The sequence below is a fragment of the Hypomesus nipponensis genome, chromosome 22 (genome assembly GCF_054491055.1).
Source record: "Hypomesus nipponensis isolate SF chromosome 22, ASM5449105v1, whole genome shotgun sequence".
NCBI lineage: Eukaryota > Metazoa > Chordata > Actinopteri > Osmeriformes > Osmeridae > Hypomesus > Hypomesus nipponensis.
In genome coordinates, this window is record NC_140382.1 from 14,597,818 (window position 1) to 14,618,284 (window position 20,467).

Here is a 20,467-nt window from a genome sequence, read left to right on the forward strand (position 1 = left end):
TTCTTTCTCATCCCCCCTCTGCCCTCGTCTCCCCATGTCCATGGTTAGAGTATATAATGGACTGGTCAACAATGCCTGGTGGGTTGGCAGCACTCTCAATCTCCTCTTCCTCCCAGAAGACAGAAGTCTCTCTCTCTCTCTCTCTGCCTCTAACCTAGATGGACTCTCCCTCCCTCCCTCCCTCCCTCCCTCCCTCCCTCCCTCCCTCCCTCCCTCCCTCCCTCCCTCCCTCCCTCCCTCCCTCCCTCCCTCCCTCCCTCCCTCCCTCCCTCCCTCCCTCCCTCCCTCTCTCTCTCTCTCTCTCTCTCTCTCTCTCTCTCTCTCTCTCTCTCTCTCTCTCTCTCTCTCTCTCTCTCTCTCTCTCTCTCTCTCTCTAAAAGCACCTCCCCCCTGCACCTCCGGCCTCCACCATCAGTCTGTTGGCTTCCTGGTGTCAGGGCGGCGCGGCACCTCAAGGTCGACGGCGGGCTGAAAAATTTGAGGTGTTAAAGCATCGTCCTGCTCCCGGGGGGGTGGAAAATAGTCAAATGAAGGAATGAGGCGGCGGGGATGACTAATCACGCACAGGCTCCGAAAGGAGAGGGGCTCCGAGGAGGAGAGGGGCTCCGAGGAGGAGAGGGGCTCCGAGGAGGAGAGGTTTGGGACAGAGCAGGAGGAGCTGATGTCTCCAACCTTGAGGTGGACATGGAAGGGGAGCGAACACACAAAGAAGACAGGAAAACAACGCAAGGCGTCTCAGTTTCATCCAGCTGATTTATGGAGCGCTATATGCAGTACAGCGCCTCTAAGCATAACGCTAAACTCATTCTTATAGGTCTAACTTTGTTTCAATATGAACCCTGTGCAATGGTGGTAAAAAAAATCATTTCATTTCAACTCGAATCAATAACATTTTTGTCTTTGTGTGTGCTGTAACAATGGTACAGGCTATCTATTTATTCCAGGGTGGTGTGTGTATGTTTATGTGTATGTATGTTTATGTGTGTTTGTGTGTGTGTGGGTTTGTGAAGACTGGAGACAAGGGGCCTCATCTCGCTGCTTCCCAGAGCCCAGGGTCAGCTGGCCAGACCTAACGATGTGAGCTGTGGAGGAGGCGGTACCCTGGGACTTCATTACCCAGAGAAGACGGAGTCTCTCTGTCCCGCTTTCTATCGCAAATATGTTTTTTTTTCCTTCTCATTGTTAAGGTTATGACAGAAAGTAATTACCAGAGAGAGGTAGATGGTGATGTCAAGGGTATAGGAGTGGATTTTCTTCCATGAGGTGCGAGAGGGACAATTACGCTAAGCGCTAATTAGCCAGTGATAGTCTGGCTTCCATAGCTTCTCAAGACAGCCAATTCGATTACTCTGATATTACAGTGGGAAGGGATGTGGGGGAGAAGGAATTGTCTGTGACAACAGAGGGGAAAGAAAAGAGAAAGGAAAAAAAGAGGAGAAAGATGGATGAAAGAAAAAGAATGACCCAAGTCTTGCTCACTCTCTCCTATCTGGGTCGTCTCATCTGCCCTGGAGCCCACCACTTCTCATTCCTAATGAAAGGTGCTGCAAAAGCGGTTTGATTTCTCTCCTTCTCTTTCCCATTCTTCCTTTGCTTCCCCCCTCCTCATTCGTCCTTCCTTCCCCCCTCCCTCTCTCTCACCATCTCGCTCTCCCTCTACTCTGAGATATCAGAGGCCATAGCTTGCTGTGTAGAGGGGTGTGTGATCTGCAGATCTCCTGCACATTAAGGATCCCATTAGATAGAGAACACTAAAAGATAATTGGATTTCCTCCCTGCACCCCCAATCCACCCCCCAAGTTATCTTCATCTCTGTTTCACCCTCAGACGCCTACAATAACTTACTCTCATGGCCAGAGATAACTCAATTCTGCTACACAGGGAGAAAGGGACAGGGGGAGAGGGAGCAGGAAGGGGGGTGGGGGTAAGAGTGAGAGAGAAAGCGAGAGAGAGAGAGAGAGAGAGAGAGAGAGAGAGAGAGAGAGAGAGAGAGAGAGAGAGAGATGGAGGAGAGAGAGAGAGAGAGAGAGAGAGAGAGAGAGAGAGAGAGAGAGAGAGAGAGAGAGCAAGACAGGGAGATGGAGACAGTTGAAGACACAAAAAGAGCAGGGGAAACACATGGCGAGGGAGAGAGAGAAATAAGAAAAGGGACAGAGAGAAAATTAAGGGAGAGGAAAAAGAGAAAAAAAAGATGGGTGGAGAGAGAGAGAGAGAGAGAGAGAGAGAGAGAGAGAGAGAGAGAGAGAGAGAGAGCGAGCAAGCATGTGTTTCCAGTCTCCAAAAGCAAGCAGTGTCTAAATCACAGGGCTCCTCCATCACGTCTGCTCCCGTGGATATGAACTCTGACAGGGATCAAACATAAATTAGTCTTTTATCTGCTGAATAATTCACTGTGGCCGAGGCTGGGGGCTCCCCTCTCCTGCGTGTGCAGCGGTGCGGGGAGGCTGCTGAGGGCCGGCCAGACGCTACACAGCGACAGCCCCACCAGTCTGGACCACACAAAGCAGGAAGTGGTCACTCTCTGGAGGACGAACATTACTGCTGTGGCCAACGCTCCATTGTCGCGTAGCACGTTCATTTAATACCCGGTTGATCGGTTACTGTGGTCAACTGGAAAAGGCAATGGGACACTGAAGTTGGAAATGAGAGATGATGATCTTTCTCCAACTTTTACTTGTCGATGTTCTATGAGCCGCACACAACTGATCCGAACTCATCGTAAAACCTAATCTCCACATAATCATCATCAACCCAAATGCCAGATCAACACAGATATATTTTTATATATTTAAGTACAGTAAAAAAAACAACTAATAAAAGTGTTTTCCTCTTCCCAGAGGGCATGTTTCATTGGCCTGTTATTTTTATGGCACCGCTGCAAAATGAAAGCATGGTTCGAATGAAGAGGGGGGGAGGTAAAATCAATACGGCAATATCAGCCACGCACTTATCAGTGGCTGGCTTCTCTCTCAGAGGTCACCGAGGAGCAGTCCAGTGTTTAAGTGGGGAATTCAATTGTGAAACATGTTGTTTTCTTTTTTTGGCCCCGACTGCAGCAGTATCTGATTAGAAACTATTGGTGTAGGGCATGGCAGGGAGGGACAAAGACATATTTAATGATTTAACGTGCTTAACAAACACATTCGAAGAGAGTTATGCCGGTTGTCTGGTGCGAAGGGCGACAAAGGCCCGACAACGTAGGCCAGACTTGACCTGGTCTGACAGCCCTTAGCTGCCCCATACATAGTATAACTGGCATTTGAATGTTCACGTCCACTAGGCTAGTGGTTCCCAACCCTGGTCCTCAGGGCACTTCTGTCTGAACCACTGCGACTAGCAACACTGTTACATATTGTGTAGCATTCCTTAAAGACTACACTGAAACCACATCATACTTGAACATTCAAAAAAACATGAAGCCACAGTATGGATAAAAACAAGACTGGCTCGAGAACAGAAATGCAGACAACTCACATCTCTGGGTCTCTGGAGAAAATGTTTGTCTTCCTCAAACTTATGTTTCGTGGGAAGCAACTACTAAATAATCCAACGGAAGACCTGTCGTCCTTGGCCTGCCTTTGGTTGTCAAGTGCACTCCGCAACCCAACATTTGACAGAGATAATCTACGGTGTCTAGGGTTGCAGGACGCACAACCTGTCAAGACAAAGAAGTTGTGTGTGTTTGGGACCACTCTGCAGAGGAGGACTGCTGGGGACTGGGACATTTACACATGAAAGAAAGAAAGAAAATGAGTGAAGCTATTGCTTAAGTGCCATGACAGTGACAAGACCTGGAGGTGGTTCGAGCATCCTGTGTAACTTAGCAGAGACTTTAAGGAAAGGTGCACTGAATGTAACACTGCCAGGGTGTTAGCTTAGTTTTAAATGCCATCGAGAGACAATATGGACAAGCGAATGGCAATCAGATTGGGTTTGGGGCAGCAAGGACTACTCCCTGGAGTGGGCTGTCAGACCAGGACACATCCTGCTCCGCGCTCAGCTGGGAACAGGGATCTGTGGAAAGGGGGGAGAGCGATGGAGACACACAGCTGAGAAGAAGAGGCTCTGGAGGTGTGTGTGTGTGTGGTGAGAGGATTCAAGCTGCCAACTGTCTGTGTTTTCTGAAGACGAGAATTTGGCCACAGGGCCGAATTCTGTGTCTCTTCCTCTTCGCTTGCACACATACTCCCACACACTCGTCACGTGACGTCGCACCAGCATGCACAGACCCACCTCACCTGGACACTGAGGGCGGGTAGCCGGAAAGATGTTGGGGGGGGGGGGGGAGGGGTTGAAACATAAACTTGTCAGTCAGACAGAAACGCTGACCGGGGATAGCGTGGGAGCCGACGGGGGAGGGAACAGGTTAGCGGACACGTGAGCTGCACCTCACCTATGAGCTCTGAGGAGTCACCAGACGGCTTTATCGCCTCGAACCCATAAAGAAAGCATACCATGTTACCACGGGCGGGGTGGTGGGGGGGGGGGTCAGCACCTCTCATACCTGTCTACGGATTTTAGTGACGGCAGGATCCTGAGGAGGGAGGGAGGGAGGGAGATGCCGTATTCCTGTCACGGGCAAAATACACCCCCAGTGGGAGTAGAACGGACAGGGCCTCAGCAGGGGCAGGAAATGATCCAGGGCGAGAGAGGAAGGGAGGGAGGGAGAAAGAAAAGGAGAGAGGGAAGGTTTAGGTCCCATCGAGGAGTGCCCGTGGGTTGGGGGGGGGGGGGGGTACCACTGGTGCTGCACGAGAATGGCAGCATTTGTGTTTTGCATTGGCAGAGTGTGTGTGTGTGTGTGCCTTCCAACAGAGTTACGCGGCCTGCAGCTACGTCGGAAAGCACAGGGATAAATGAACATGCCTTTATGTTTGGCTCGTCAGTTGTGCTCAGCCCACTCTGGTGTGTGTGTGTGTGTGTGTGTGTGTGTGTGCGCACATGTCTCTGGTGACAGTACAGAATGTGTGAGACATTATTATCCGGCAAAGTGGGGCTGTGTTTGAAAAGAAAACATGGGTTCTCTGGGTGTGTGTGACAGGTCTAGCGAAGGTGACAGACAGGTTTAGAGCTCAGAGCCGGTCAACGCCAACTACCCCGGTGAGAGCGTGTGCTGCTGGGAGGGTGTTTTTGTTCAATAGCGCTAGACCGAATTTGAAAACATTCAACTGACTTTATCAAACTGGGCTTTAATGGGATTGGCTTAGAGCTACAAACAGACTGGGCCAAAGCGGGCCAGCTGAAAGCTCCTGCAGCTTTCACAAAGACAGACAGAAAGGTGAAATACATCTTGTCTATTTTTCATTGCAAAGCACCAAGAAGGAGGTGAAGAAAGGGGTTGTAAACATTTGTTAAAGTTATTCTTACGTCATTGTCTCAATGAGTGCTTGAAACAGGCCACCACTTTGGCTCAAAGGCTTTCCCTCGTAGGCCTAGAGGCTTCTTTGAAGGGAGCTCCGGCAGCTTGCAAATATTTTTTTTTTCCAGAGGCCATTCTGTGTCAACTAAGTAAACTTTCCTGAATTGTTCTGCATTCACGCCAGTGTCAGAAATGACACATTTTTGGCTCAATTTAATGTATTGATTTTAGCCACGTTCTCATGGTTCTCCAATGCGATCAACCTGGACAACCCGGGTCAGACGTCATTCCCAGCGTCGGATTTTCCAACTTCAAATGAAACGCAGCAGAGCACGGCGGCCATTTTGTGTCAGTCTCACCTCAAACTCTGCGTGCTTGTGGATGTCCTCGGCTCTCTGTCGGCTGAGGATGAACTCGGCCTCGTTGGCCACGCGCACCAGATGGTCCTTCATGGTGTGACTCAGCAGTCTGGAAACACATGAGGAACATAGGAGCTGCTGAAACACCTCCAGACTCATTCAGAATGCACACTGTACTGTTTCATTCATTACAAAAAATCTCTCTGGCTAATGCATAGTAAATAAGGTCTGGTCTTTTTCTTCCATAATTGGATGGAATGAATATTAACATTGTGAACCGAGTGTTTGTCCATGATTAGTTTTGCTTCTTCTTTTCAGGCAGCATATAAAACAACACAAAACGGCTATTCATTCAACGTAGTAACCAAAAGCTTGTTCAACTTGGAACTTCAAGAGGACCCGCTAGAATAACCTCATAATAACCAGAAAATGACCAAAACCAACCGTGCAAAATGACCAGAAAATTGGCTGAGTAGTGGACCAGAGCGTTGCTTCACTCGGGGGGCCGGGGTGCTAATTGATTTGTTAATGATATGGATCTGACATGGGGAGGAGGGGGGGGACCTCTGCTCCTGCTGCTACACATGTAGACCCCTTATCTATTGTAATAAAACATTCATGCCTTGATGGAACAAGGGATACTGTGTGTGTAGGTGTGTGTGTGTGTCAGAGTCAAAAGGACCGCTCGCCAGCTTCAGAGGTCAGGCCTGTGCAAAGTGGAACAATAACAGGCCAGAGGCCTGGGGGAGGGGCTGAGAGGAGGGGGACAGGGGGCTCAGAGAGAGGGCTGGAGGAGGAGGCGGAGGGGGGTGAAGGGGGCAGGGGTCTTTGTAACCCAAGCCTGCAGTCTCAGCCCAGGGCAGCGGGGGAGCGGAGGTGCCGGGGCCTCGGGAGCCTCTCTGGCCCCTGAGAAGCCTGCCATCAATAACCTCTGCTGCTGCTGCTGCTGCTGCGCTCTTTATGGTGCCTGCCTCTTCCCTCTCTCACACACACGCACCACACACACACCTCTCACACATACCACACCACTCACACCTCTCACACATACTTCACACACACATTCACCTAGTACTGTGTGTGCACAAGCACATACACCAAAATTCACACACACACCTTTTTGACTGCTCCCATGACCCGTCTACCTCTCAGACTGTGTGCAGCACAACCCCACGTAGGTGACCCCAGTTAGAGATCAGGCCTTCTGCTTCAAAGTGGATTACAGCCCTGCCCTCTCAACCTCTCACATCTCACAAACATACCTACACACACACACAGAGAGACAGACAGACAGACAGACAAGGAAGTCTATGGCAGCACTTATTTAGCATTACCTAGGATTAGCGTCCGCTAATTCCATGGGCTGGGGGGATCGTTAATGCAAATGTAAATGCTGGACCCTCTGACTCTAATATTGATAGGCGGTGTGCGTCAGTCAGGAGTGGGAGAAGGGAGGGGAGGGGGGGGGGGCTCACAGAGGACATGAAAGACAAGAGAGAGGCAGAGAGTGACACAAAGAGAGAAAGAGAGGCAAACAGACAGACTCAAGAGGACAAGAGAGACAGACAGACTCAAGAAGACAAGAGAGACAGACAGACTCAAGAAGACAAGAGAGACAGACAGACTCAAGAAGACAAGAGAGACAGACAGACTCAAGAAGACAAGAGAGACAGACAGACTCAAGAGGACAAGAGAGACAGACAGACTCAAGAAGACAAGAGAGAGTGGGACGAGTGAGCAAAGTCACAAGCTGTGTGTCACCTCCTCCCGTCCTTGTCCGCCCTCCCTCCCTCCCTCTCCCCCCCCCCCCTCCCTCAGGGAGAGGCAGGTATTGACGGAGCCTTGAACTCCGGGGCCTCAGTTTCCCAGCTCCTCTTTCTACAGCCATTGATTTTGTTTTTTTGCTACAATAGGAGTCCCGTAAGCTGAGTGCCCTAGGGCTTGGGTGAAAGAGTGTGTGTGTGTGTGTCTGTACATCTGTGTGATTACAAACTTGCAATAGTGTGTGTGTGTGTGTGTGTGTGTGTGTGTGTAAGAGTGTGTGTGCAGATTGACTCAGTTGAGGATTCGATTATTAAAAGGGGCTGGACCCAAGAGTGTGTGTGTGTGTGTGTGTGTGGGGCGGGGGGGGGGGTACATACCTGCCCTCGTTGACCAGCTCGATGAAGGCCAGACCAGCATTCTTCTGGATGGAGTTCTGCCACTCCTGAGGACACAGACAGAAACACAGGCTCGTCACACAAACCTGAAGCATCTAGCAACACACCCACACACACACTAGCTACTGGGCATCATATTGGTATGTTGACATTGGTAGGTTTTTTTGTTGTTGATAACAAGCGGCAGTCTTTAACATAGGAGCAAGAAGGGGAGAGCGAAAACAAAGATGGCTAGTTTTCTTTTAAGAGACACGTGCGAGCCCCTGGCTTTGGCTGACTGTATGATGATGAAACTCTAAAAGATACTTATTTATTTTATTGCAGTTACACGGTCAAAGGTGTCAATTCAAGAAACTCAAAGCAGTGTAAATCTACTATGTGAGGGGCTCAGAGCAGAGGGAGAAACAAACGGCTGCTGTGATCGTTCATGTTCTGTTCCATATTTCAACACCTTCATGCAAACCGTCAAAAGAACAATAAAACAGGCGGGTCACAGGTCTGTTGGAAACTCGCGCCGTCTCTCTTCTCTCCCTCTCCTCAGGGGAACAGGAGAGGACCACATGAAAGCCACACGGTGAAGTGCTAAAGCAGCTAAGTACCCCGCCTGAACTCATAACTCACGGCCTGCAGACGGAGCGCAGGCTACTGTGCCCCCACCTCGCCCATAATCACATTTCTTGAATAATTCATTTCTAATCAGTAGCTATTTCCTGTGGTGGTTAGTCGAACTGAGCGGCTGATAACAAACTGCTTCCTGTACGCTGAGGGATGGAGGAGGGGGGGGGGGATTCAGACGGTGGGAGAAAATTGCAACCAAAACAAACACAATTCGATCGTGTCAACATGTGGAGGGACAGAAAATGCCTGTCATGGGGTGTATGCGGGTATATGCCTGTCCATGCATATGATTCTCTGTGTGTGTGTGTGTGCGTGTGTGTATACGTGTGTGTGTGTGTGTGTGTGTATACACGTGTGTGTGTGTGTGTGTGTCTATCAGTGTATTTAACAGTGCACTCATCATGTCCTCCACTGCCAGAGGAAGCTGGATGTTTATGTACACAGAGAAGGCTCTTTGTAAACGCAGAGAGCCCGGAGGGGAGACGTGACGACAACATGACAAGCGGAAGTTAAACGTGCGTGTGTGCGTGTGCCAGAGTGCGCGCGTGACAGTGAGTGTGTGTCTATCAAACACTACACTGATCGACATCAAGTTTACTCCCTCTAGCGTGACAAATGCACGACCATCGTGCCCAATCACCCACAATGGACGTGCAGTTACACGGGCCGTTCTGTGAACACGCCTGTACATCGTCATGCTTAAGATTAACTGTACGTCAACACCGCAACTCACTCAGACTAAGCCATGTTCACAAGTGGTTTGTGTCCAATTCAAACATATTGGCATTGACCTTGTTTACTACGGAGCCTCAACTAAAATGGCCACTGAGGGAATAGGCATCATGGTTGGGAAAGGAGAAGAAACAGTGTGTGTGTGTGTGTGTGTGTGTGTGTGTGTGTGTGTGTGTGTGTGTGTGTGTGTGTGTGTGTGTGTGTGTGCGTGTGAAATGTGGTTTAGAGTTAAGGTATGTGAAAGCAGTCTTCCAGGGCCACTGGACTTGAAGGACACTAAACATGAGCCCTGGCTACTTGCCCGAGGCAGAGCATGGGGGGAGACGCTAGGTTAGGCTAGCTTAAGATAACGTAGAATCCTAAAGGCTGGGCTGGGGCGATGCAGACCAGGCCTGAAATAAACACCTCAGGAAGCGGGGGGTGTAAACAGAGGCGGGCTCTCAGGGAAACCAGGAAGAAAGAGAAACTAGAGGTCATTTCCTGTGGTTAGACCATTTCCTTATTGAAATGTCCTGTTACATGGGAATTTGAGTTGGGGTTCTTTTTTTCCTTTTTTTTTGTTGAAAGACTTCAATGCCTCAAACTAAAACACCCCCACATTGACAAAAACAACCAAACTTAAAATTGCTTTTGGCTGCTATGGATCGAAAGTACACAAAACAGAAAGCAAATTCCAAGGCTAACGCAGACATGGCAGGGTTTTCCTATGACCAGGTGATGAACTAGCCTCTGGCTAGTCCTTCATAACGTTGGCTAAAGCCGATAGCAAGACTAATGGTGTCATTACCAGTGGAGAAATGACATTATAGTTGAATTAAGGAACCAATGACCCTGATCAGTGGGGGCATTTCCTGGTGACAAAGAGGTGGACAGGGCAGGAGGGCAGGGGTCTCTGATGGGGTATTGGATTTTTGGGGCCTGACCTGGTCAGTGGTGTCAAGGCTTTTATAGCTGTGATAGGGGACATCCCATACTGCCACAGATGAGAAGATACAAGCAGCCATTTGTGACCTCTGACCTATAACCTGACCTTGCCGTGGGCTGGAGGGGACTTCTGTCTCTGATAGGGGAAGATGAAAGGGGGACGCCGTGGATGGGAATGATGGGGTCGATGTGATTCTGCCAAAAACGAATGCGATGCAGGACAATGAACTTGTTTCCTGTATTGTTTGTTGCGGTTTGCTGTAGCGTTTCTTTATTTAGTCTGTGTGTGTGTGCCTGTGTGTCTGTATGTGTGTGTGTGTGAGTATGTGTGTGTGTGAGAAAGAGAGAGAAAGAGGGAAAGAGAGATAGGGGAAAAGAGAGGAGGCGTGTGTGTGTGTGTGTGCGCGTGTGTGTGTGTATGAGATCACGCGTGTGTTTGTGTATCAAACAAAAAGTTACGAGTTTATGATGCCTTTGTGAAAACGCCACTCTCAATCAGCGGACGGATAGGCCAGCGCCTTGCTTTGGTCTGTCTGGGCAGATGACGGGCAGAGAGTGTAAACACAGCAGCCACAGCCACCCGTCATCAGGGCTGATTATCCATAATCAACATCAGCCACTGACGAACCCCAGGCCGCTCCGCCAATCGCCTCTGAAACCCAGAGCTGCAGCAAAAAAACAAAACAAAAATCAGAAAGAAGAAAAGAAAAAAAGTCAAATGTTCTCCGAACCGAAAATAAACAAGTCGTTTGTGTGCTCGGTTTCCATCAGTCATAATCACAAGTATTTGTTTGTTTTCCAAGCAAGGCTGGAGGATTGAGCTTTGGATGGGAACAACATGAGTGTTAATCCTCAAAGGGAAGCGGAGGGTGGGTCTTCGGTCATGACGTGTCGGAGATGTCACTGTTTGGTTTTACAGGGTAAAAATACACTACTGTAATGGTTTGGATCAGAAGCACAGCGCATGGTGACATGGAGGCAGTCTGAATACCCCAGCTCTCTACACAACACTTGTCATGCTTCCCATTGTTGTCCATCTGTTTCAGATTCCAGAATGAATCAATCCGTGATTTAGCTATGGCATAAATGTTTTGTCATGTAAATTGCACATTTATGTGTTGTGACAACATTGATGGTTTTCTCTCAGATTAGGACTATGATGCATGCTATAATGTGTATAACTCCTCAACAGAGGCCTGACAAGTAGCTTGATTTACTGCTAAACTCCAGTGTTTCCGTCATGGCTTCAAATAGCTCCAATCAGAGTGAGATCAGAGAGCTAATTGATTACAATATTTTATTTATTTATTGTATAGCATCTTTTCATAGCTATCCTATTGTTTGAGAAAAGAAAAGTGTGTTTTTCCCCCACAATGTGAGAATCTTATGAATGCACTTATGGCAAGTAAAAGTCTAATGTATTTCCACTGGTATTTGACTGGTGGACCAACAACCTACATACATTGTCAAAACAAAGGCAGCTACTACATGTTTCATTATTTCTTTCACCAAGGGGTAGGAAATAAGTCTTGTTTCACTCGAGTCAAAGAATGATCCATAGCACTGCCCCTCTCCCCCCGCCAGGCCTGCTGACACCTCCAGACACTGTGATATCTGAGCTGGAGCAGGAGGGCGGGACAGACAGAGGCAGAGACACGGAGAACATTCCAGACCCTGGTGACTCAGGATCCTGCCAGGTAGATCAACACTGTTAATGTCTGTCAGTGTAGCAAAAAATAAAATAAAAAGTCACAAGAAAATACAAATAAAATTCCCCCCCAAAAAATATATATATACAGTTTGTATATCTTGAAACAAGATGATGCCCCTGTGTAAAAAGAGTCCTGTCTTGCGCCGTCTGGTGCCCGTCATGTCACGGAGCCCAGAGCCAACTCACAGTCAAAACAGTCAGAGGGCAAATTAAAATCTGCTCAATTTTAAGAGGGCTCCCCCGTGGTCCCTAGACCCCCCCCCCTTTCCTCCACGTCCCCAGCTTGGCCTAACTTCCTGTCCATGAAGAGTGCGCGCCCCCTATCCCCCCTATCCCCCTTCCCCCCCCCCCTTCCATGCATAGCTTGCGTCAGCAGGGAGTCTGCAGAATTAAGTGGCGGTTGGTGTTTCTCTGTTTTCTCTGTTCCTCGCAGGAGAGTGTCTTTCAAAGAGGCTGATGTTGCTGTATGCCTCCCCCCTGTGTCGGGGGAGGGGGGAGGGAGGGGAAGGGGGAGGGGAACTAACACTTGGACAGCACTGATCTTGAACCTGGCGTGTGTTTGCCTACGCAACGGGGTGTCCAACCCGACTGCGAGGAGCGAGCGTTTGGCCTGCATTCCTCACAGCGTTCTTTTACCTTCCTCTCCTCCTTCCTCTTCCTGTCACCCTATGCCTAGAAGACTTGGGCACAATAAAAGTCACAATACTCTAATTGGGCCAAATAAAAGTCACAAGACACTAACAAAGTTCACCTTCAGTAACAACCAACCCAAAAGAACCAGAAACATCTAGGAGCAAAGGAGTTTAAGGAGAAGGAACTGTGAACCAGTTACATGGGCAGGTTGGTGAGTCCCAAGGTTTCCTAGAGTGATGGTATTGATCCTGTAACCAAGGCGACATGCTCCCTAGTGGGGGGGGGGGGTAAACTCCCCAGGCCCTGACGCTCGCTATTTTCAACCCTAAAAGGTCAAGGGTTGCCAAGTGCTCTCAGTGAAGGTGTAGAGTGTGAGGGGGGAGTCCATGGCTACCCCAATCACATCACCAGAGAGACAGAGAGAGAGAGACAGAGAGAGACAGAGACAGACAGAGAGAGAGAGAGAGAGAGACATAGACAGAGACAGAGACAGAGACAGAGAGAGAGAGAGAGAGAGAGAGAGAGAGAGAGAGAGAGAGACAGAAAGAAAGAGAGGGGGGGGGTCCATCTAGGTTAGAGGCAGAGAGAAAGGGTCTACAACATATCATAGCACCTAATCATTGGATAAGAGAGTTGCATTAACAGGGGGTTAGGGATTATGCAGCGTTGCGGTGTTTGAAGCTGTTTAAAGTCGTGTTAGGATCAAGGTAATGTACTGGGGCCACAAAGATTAAATAAATACATCAATACAATTGATCCCCTTCGGATGGATTGGACAATGCAACTATTGCTAGTACAGTGTTACAATACACCTGAATATTTAAGACTTACAAATCTTGAAATACATTTTTAAATGTTACATGTATCTTGATGTAACCCTCAAGTAAAAATGTAGGAACTGTCTGGCTTCATTGCTAATGTCTGAGTTTTTCCAGCTCTTTTTCCAGGTCTCAAAGGAAAATTATCTGTAAAAAAATCTAAATCTAATAATATTCTGTATATCTCCAGTGCGTGCTTACAGGACTGTGCCATATCAACCATCTCATAGCCACTTCAACCTCATCTCTGTCTGTCTCTCTCTGTCTCTCTCTGTCTCTCTCTGTCTCTCTCTCTGTCTCTCTCTCTGTCTCTCTCTCTGTCTCTCTCTCTGTCTCTCTCTCTGCCTCTCTCTCTGCCTCTCTCTCTGCCTCTCTCTCTGCCTCTCTCTCTGCCTCTCTCTCTGCCTCTCTCTCTGCGTCTCTCTCTGCGTCTCTCTCTGCGTCTCTCTCTGCGTCTCTCTCTGCGTCTCTCTCTGCCTCTCTCTCTGCCTCTCTCTCTGCCTCTCTCTGTGTCTCTCTCTGTGTCTCTCTCTGTGTCTCTCTCTGTGTCTCTCTCTGTGTCTCTCTCTGTGTCTCTCTCTGTGTCTCTCTCTGCCTCTCTGTCTCTCTCTCTGTCTCTCTCTCTGTCTCTCTCTGTGTCTCTCTCTGTGTCTCTCTCTGTGTCTCTCTCTGTGTCTCTCTCTGTGTCTCTCTCTGTGTCTCTCTCCGTGTCTCTCTCCGTGTCTCTGTCTGTGTCTCTCTCTGTCTCTCTCTGTCTCTCTCTCTGTCTCTCTCTCTGTCTCTCTCTCTGTCTCTCTCTCTGTCTCTCTCTCTGTCTCTCTCTGTCTCTCTCTGTCTCTCTCTGTCTCTCTCTGTCTCTCTCTGTCTCTCTCTGTCTCTCTCTCTTTCTGTCTGCATGCCGGATACTTGTTTTAAGATAAATGGCAGGAGAATGGATGATGCTGGACAATAATGGCTGATATACAGGACACCAAACGCCGCTGTCGCTTGATTGATGTGACAGAGGAGTAGGTGGGGCCAGGCAGGGGGGGGGGGTCTCCAATAGTAGACTGTCCATCGCCCCAACGAGGCGATCTCTCAGAGTCAGGCGGGCACTCCAAACCCTAACGCAAACAAACTTCCTTGAGATGACTGGGTCCTTGCCGACCGGCTTTCTTTTCTGACGCTGTTGTTGTTACCCACCACTGAAGACGAGTGGGTAGGTTTGTTGCCAGCTAGAAGAAGCCCGTCAGAGCAAATTAGGGACAAAGGGAGCTACGCTCTTTCCTTGGCGGACTGAAGAACAGACAATGAGTGTCGCCCTCCCAGAGAGGAGGGTAATATGCAGAGCCAGCTCTATAAGGCTACACTCAACCAGAGGGGACGACGTGACCCTCAGCTCATCCACATATCTGCTTCTCTCCAGTCGAAAATGACATGGAAGGATATATGAAATCTGCCTTCGATCACTTCAATCCTTACTTTAGTTTTTCAATAATATTGCTTGCTCTCTCTCTCTCTCTCTCTGTGTGCAGAGTGACACAGTGGTTTGTACTACCACTGGTTATCTTACCAAAAACCATACTTCAAATCCATCCACCCATCTCCTCCCCAGACATGCGTACAGGACAGGACAGATGAATCTGAGGCTGCCCTGTTGGGACCTGGGCCCATCCCTCTACGGTGGACGGGTTAGGATCAATAAAACCACAAAGTAAGCGCCAACCAATACACCCCCCAGCAGTTCATGGCCCTGGTCCGGAATTGATCTTTAATTGGGACCCGAAGTGGCGTTCTTTACAAAGGGCCTCCAATCAAATCCTATCAAACGCTGGTTTACTATCTGGTCTCGTGGCCGAGCAGAAGTTACATGGAAGCAGCATCTTTCATGTGGGGGGGGAGGGGGGTGGGGGTGGGGAAGTGATTAAAAACTCCTCTGTGTCCCCCCCTCCCTTCCCCATGGGCTCCTGACCTTTGAACCCCGGTCCACTCCATCCTGACCCCTCAGGAAATTAATTACAAATTTTCAGAGATGCTATCGCCTCACATGGAGAGAAAATGAGAAGAAAAATAAGAGAAAAAAATCAATCAAAATCTTCTCAATCTCTCTCCCTCCTGAGTTTGACTGCCGGTACAGGTCAGCAAGATGGCTGCCTGGCTGCTTCCTGTGGGCCTGTTGAGCATTTCCTCTGTAGGAGGACCTGCCGGCCACGCTAAATAACATCATCAATCACGGGACAGCCTTTTCTATCTCTCATTTCAGGATGGAGAGGGGTGGGGGTGGGAATCACACACACGCAAATCTCACACACAACACACATTAAAACAGAAGTAATGATGACACTCCCACCGACACTGTCTGGCTGTAATATAATCAGAGGTAAGACACTCTATCCCCCCATGGAAGGTATTTTAGACACCCATGCCCCCCCCCCCCTTCCTACCTATCAGCACAACAATAAAATGACATTTGCATTTGGGTGTACGAGAATTTCATTGGATGATTTATAGAAGCAATCAATGCCACAATGGCTGTCCCCACTATTCTTTTTGAGAGAGGAAGAAATAACGAGAGAGGGAGGGAGGGAGGAGAGAGAGGGCGGGAGAGAGGTAGGGAGGGAAGGAAGGAAAACGAGAGGAAGGGAAGCCTCTGTGCTACACATGGTTAGGGGTGAGGGGGGGAGGGGTGAGGGGGGGTAGAAGCGGACAGAGCTCCAATCGGCAGATTCTGCCTTTGATTAGATTAGCATTAAACAACGCTGTGACAGATATGACAAATAGGTGCATTAGAGTGTGTCATTTATTTTCTCTCTGGACGCTGGGGTTCAGTACTCTCACCCCCTCACCCCACCCATCCCCCCCATCACCCCCCTATGCCCCACTGGCCCCCAAATCTATGTAGGGCCTGGTGACACCAGAACGATGTGTAATCTCACTGTATTACCTTTTTTTCAGTGAGCAAGTGAAGTGAGTGATGAGAAGTAAATGGGATGGAGGGAGGACGAGGGAAGGGGGTAAGGGGGAGGAGGGAGAGGAAAAGGAAGGAGGGAGGGAGAGGGAGAGAGAGACAGAGACAGAGAGACAGAGAGACAGAGAGACAGAGACAGAGAGACAGAGACAGAGACAGAGACAGAGAGAGAGAGAGAGGGGGGGGGAGAGGGAGAGGGAGAGGGAGGGAGGGAGGGAGGGAGGGAGGGAAAGAGAGAAAGAGAGAAAGAGAGAGGGAGGGAGGGAGGGAGGGAGGGAGGGAGGGAGGGAGGGAGGGAGGGAGGGAGGGAGGGAGGGAGGGAGGGAGGGAGGGAGGGAGGGAGGGAGGGAGGGAGGGAGGGAGGGAGGGAGGGAGGGAGGGAGGGAGGGAGGGAGGGAGGGAGGGAGGGAGGGAGGGAGGGAGGGAGGGAGGGAGGGAGGGAGGGAGGGAGGGAGGGAGGGAGGGAGGGAGGGGAAATGAGAGCATCCCCCCACCCGTTTCTTTTGAAAATAAAACTGATAAAAAAGCGCAGTGCGTTGGTGTGAGAGGTGCCATTAATCAGTTGTGTTTTCCCATATGTGGTTTTCTTTTCCCTTTTTTTTCATTTCGGGTGCCAGAAGTACTTTAAATAGCATTGTGCTTCAAACTAACAAACAAAGCCAATGTATGGCTATGGAATTTCATTACTGCATGTGTATTGTACTGCGAGTGAGTGAGTGTATGCATGCATGAAAATACACGTGTGTATGTCAGCATGCATATATATATACATATATACATATATATATATACATATATACACATACATATATTATATATATATATATATATATATATATATACATATATTATATATATATATATATATATATATATATGGTTCACTGTGTCTGTGTGTGTGAGTGAATACAAGGGTGGGCGGCATGTCCACAAACTCATCTCAATCACCCCTGCTTATCATCACTGAGCGAGCGACTTGGCCCATCGACATCTTGGGCCATTGATCTGACTGCATGGCTACGGCCTGCTCCACCTGCTCATCGACTGTGGGCGCTTTGCGAAATAAACTTGGCAACAAAAACATAACACAAGGCCTGGCTAATCGATGCAGAGGAGCATCAATTGGACATTATCCCTCCTCATCGGTGGGTCCTTTCCTGGGGTGGGAGGGAGGGCACGGGGTTAAAGGTCAGAGGTCAGGCCACGGGTCGGAACCCTTGACCTGGCGGGGCAATATCGGCGTCATTAAAGATGCCCTTTAGCTCTTTCTCTTTCTCACCCCAGGTCTTGTGGAAGCTTGGGATGGGGGGAGCGTGAAAGCAGAGGTGTGGAATGGGAGATAAGACAGTTTGATGGCCCTGCCCATCACCTCTAAACTTGTCTGGATTTACTGCAGTCAAGGTGGGGATGATAACTGGGGTGGAGAGAAATAGACCGAGGGAAGATGAAAGAGAGGGAGAGAAATGGAGACCCAGATGGAAGGAAAGAGAGGGAGAGAGAAAGATGGAGACGGACGGACGGGGAGCAGGAGACGGAGAGATAGAGACCCAGATGGAAGGAAAGAGAGGGAGAGAGAAAGATGGAGACGGACGGACGGGGAGCAGGAGACGGAGAGATAGAGACCCAGATGGAAGGAAAGAGAGGGAGAGAGAAAGATGGAGACGGACGGACGGGGAGCAGGAGACGGAGAGATAGAGACCCAGATGGAAGGAAAGAGAGGGAGAGAGAAAGATGGAGACGGACGGACGGGGAGCAGGAGACGGAGAGATAGAGACCCAGATGGAAGGAAAGAGAGGGAGAGAGAAAGATGGAGACGGACGGACGGGGAGCAGGAGACGGAGAGATAGAGACCCAGATGGAAGGAAAGAGAGGGAGAGAGAAAGATGGAGACGGACGGACGGGGAGCAGGAGACGGAGAGATAGAGACCCAGATGGAAGGAAAGAGAGGGAGAGAGAAAGATGGAGACGGACGGACGGGGAGCAGGAGACGGAGAGATAGAGACCCAGATGGAAGGAAAGAGAGGGAGAGAGAAAGATGGAGACGGACGGACGGGGAGCAGGAGACGGAGAGATAGAGACCCAGATGGAAGGAAAGAGAGGGAGAGAGAAAGATGGAGACGGACGGACGGGGAGCAGGAGACGGAGAGATAGAGACCCAGATGGAAGGAAAGAGAGGGAGAGAGAAAGATGGAGACGGACGGACGGGGAGCAGGAGACGGAGAGATAGAGACCCAGATGGAAGGAAAGAGAGGGAGAGAGAAAGATGGAGACGGACGGACGGGGAGCAGGAGACGGAGAGATAGAGACCCAGATGGAAGGAAAGAGAGGGAGAGAGAAAGATGGAGACGGACGGACGGGGAGCAGGAGACGGAGAGATAGAGACCCAGATGGAAGGAAAGAGAGGGAGAGAGAAAGATGGAGACGGACGGACGGGGAGCAGGAGACGGAGAGATAGAGACCCAGACTTGCCTGAGAGCAGAGTAGCATCACCAGCTCCACCACCGAACTGCTGGCCTTCATACACACCAGACCTGGAGAAAGAGATGGAGGGAGATGGAGGAAGAGAGGGAGATGGATGGAGGGAGGGAGAGAGGGAGATGGAGGAGGGAGGGAGGGAGACACTTTCATATTCACACTTCCATTAAGAGACAAAAAACATGCACACAAACTCACCCTGCACCATCTGTGGAGCACCAGATAGTATTGATGTGCCTAATGAGTAGACATGATGTTACTGTAAACTAATACATATTTGGGCCTTGTATTACAGGCTCAGACGTGGCCAGCATATGTCTCATTGATCCGTAATGGCCAACCTTTGGGGGGATCGGAGAGGGCGAGAGGGCCAGGGGAGTGGGGACACTGACCTCTGCCTTCTTGGTTTCTTTCCGCGCACACACACTCTTAAGCTCATAGCCTCACACCCCCCCCCCCCCCCCCTAAGCTATCAATCAACTTTCCATTTAGTTTGGTGGCAGGCAGACATCCCAAACACTCCTATTAGTGGCCCGGCCCCTGACCCCAGCACTCCCCACCTCCACCCATCAGGACCCCCCCGCCCCCCCCCATGTTGTAAAACACACCCTGTTTCAACCCAGAAACCCGGCTACGATCATTTAGAAAAGAAGAAAAAACACACAAAGATATACTGGATATGTACTCCTGCTACTTTTACAGCTTCAGATAGGAACCAACCAAATAATCTTAATAAAGATGAACCGAACGGAGTATATGTGCATGTACGTGCACCTAACCCCGTGTGTGTGTGCACATACAAGGACAAGAGCGTGTGGGCATGTTTAACCCATGTGTGTGTGTGTGTGTGTGTGTGTGACGACTCACTGGTGCCCTCGATGAGCAGTTCCTGGCCGTGACTCCCCAGCAGGGTGCGAGAGAGGAACGGGGCAAAGTCCACGAAGATCTCCCTGAGCAGGGGCGCTGCCTTCTCCAGAGCGTGCTCCAGCCTGTCTGAGATACTAACACACACACACACACACACACACGCTGATACACACACGCAAAACATGGACCACGCCTGTTTGTATGCTGCAAGTCTATGTGTACCTACAATGAAAGAACACGCGTGCGAATGAAAGCTTTAGGGATCTGGGTTTGATGAGCTGAATAGGATCGGCAGAGGGGTTTGAATCTGCTTTAACTGAAGAAGAACAAATTGGCAGGCCAGCATTTGTTGTGGAGCATGCTGGGGGGGGGGGGGGGCTGGGCTGGAGGGGAGAGGAGGAGCGTGTGCTGGGACCAGCAGAGGACGCAGGGCACAGAGTCAGCAGGACCAGACGTAATGAACACATCACACAAGACCCCAGACGGACAGACGAATGAAGAGGTGAGGGAGAGCAGAGGTGCCGCCAAGTGCTGATTCCGCAGGCCTTTGTCTGTGTGTGTGTGTGTGCGCGTGTCCGAGACAGAGACAAACGCGTGTGTATGAAAAAGAGAGCATACACACATTGGTGTGTGTGTGTGTAAAAATACGCGTCCGAGAAAGAGTCAACTTGTACATGCGCGTATTAGAGAGAGCACATGTATTGGAGAGCGAGTGTGTGTGTGTGTGTGTGTGTTCGGCGCAAGATGAATCACCTCATATTGGGGGCTGCGTCCCGGGTCATGGGGGAGAGTGGGGGGACAGATGGCAGGTTGGTGCTGCTGGCTGAGGCAGGCCCTCCGGCTGCTGCTGGTGGGGATGGGGGGAGAG

At 49.8% G+C, this 20,467-nt stretch overlaps 1 protein-coding gene across 9 annotated transcripts in view; it reads right to left on the reverse strand.

Moving 5' to 3' along the window:
* The window catches only part of lrba (LPS-responsive vesicle trafficking, beach and anchor containing), a 181,535-nt gene that overhangs the window by 94,994 nt on the left and 66,074 nt on the right, over positions 1–20,467 (reverse strand). For 8 of the 9 annotated variants that reach the window (XM_084686486.1, XM_084686485.1, XM_084686484.1 and 5 more), the window contains exons 31-35: positions 20,353–20,446; positions 19,600–19,733; positions 18,727–18,788; positions 7,857–7,921; positions 5,719–5,827 (exon numbers count right to left, since the gene is read on the reverse strand). In XM_084686486.1, coding sequence (XP_084542612.1) covers positions 5,719–5,827; positions 7,857–7,921; positions 18,727–18,788; positions 19,600–19,733; positions 20,353–20,446 — 464 coding nt within the window. The remainder of the gene's footprint in view (positions 1–5,718; positions 5,828–7,856; positions 7,922–18,726; positions 18,789–19,599; positions 19,734–20,352; positions 20,447–20,467) is intronic. The other variant, XM_084686479.1, reaches the window with a different exon arrangement.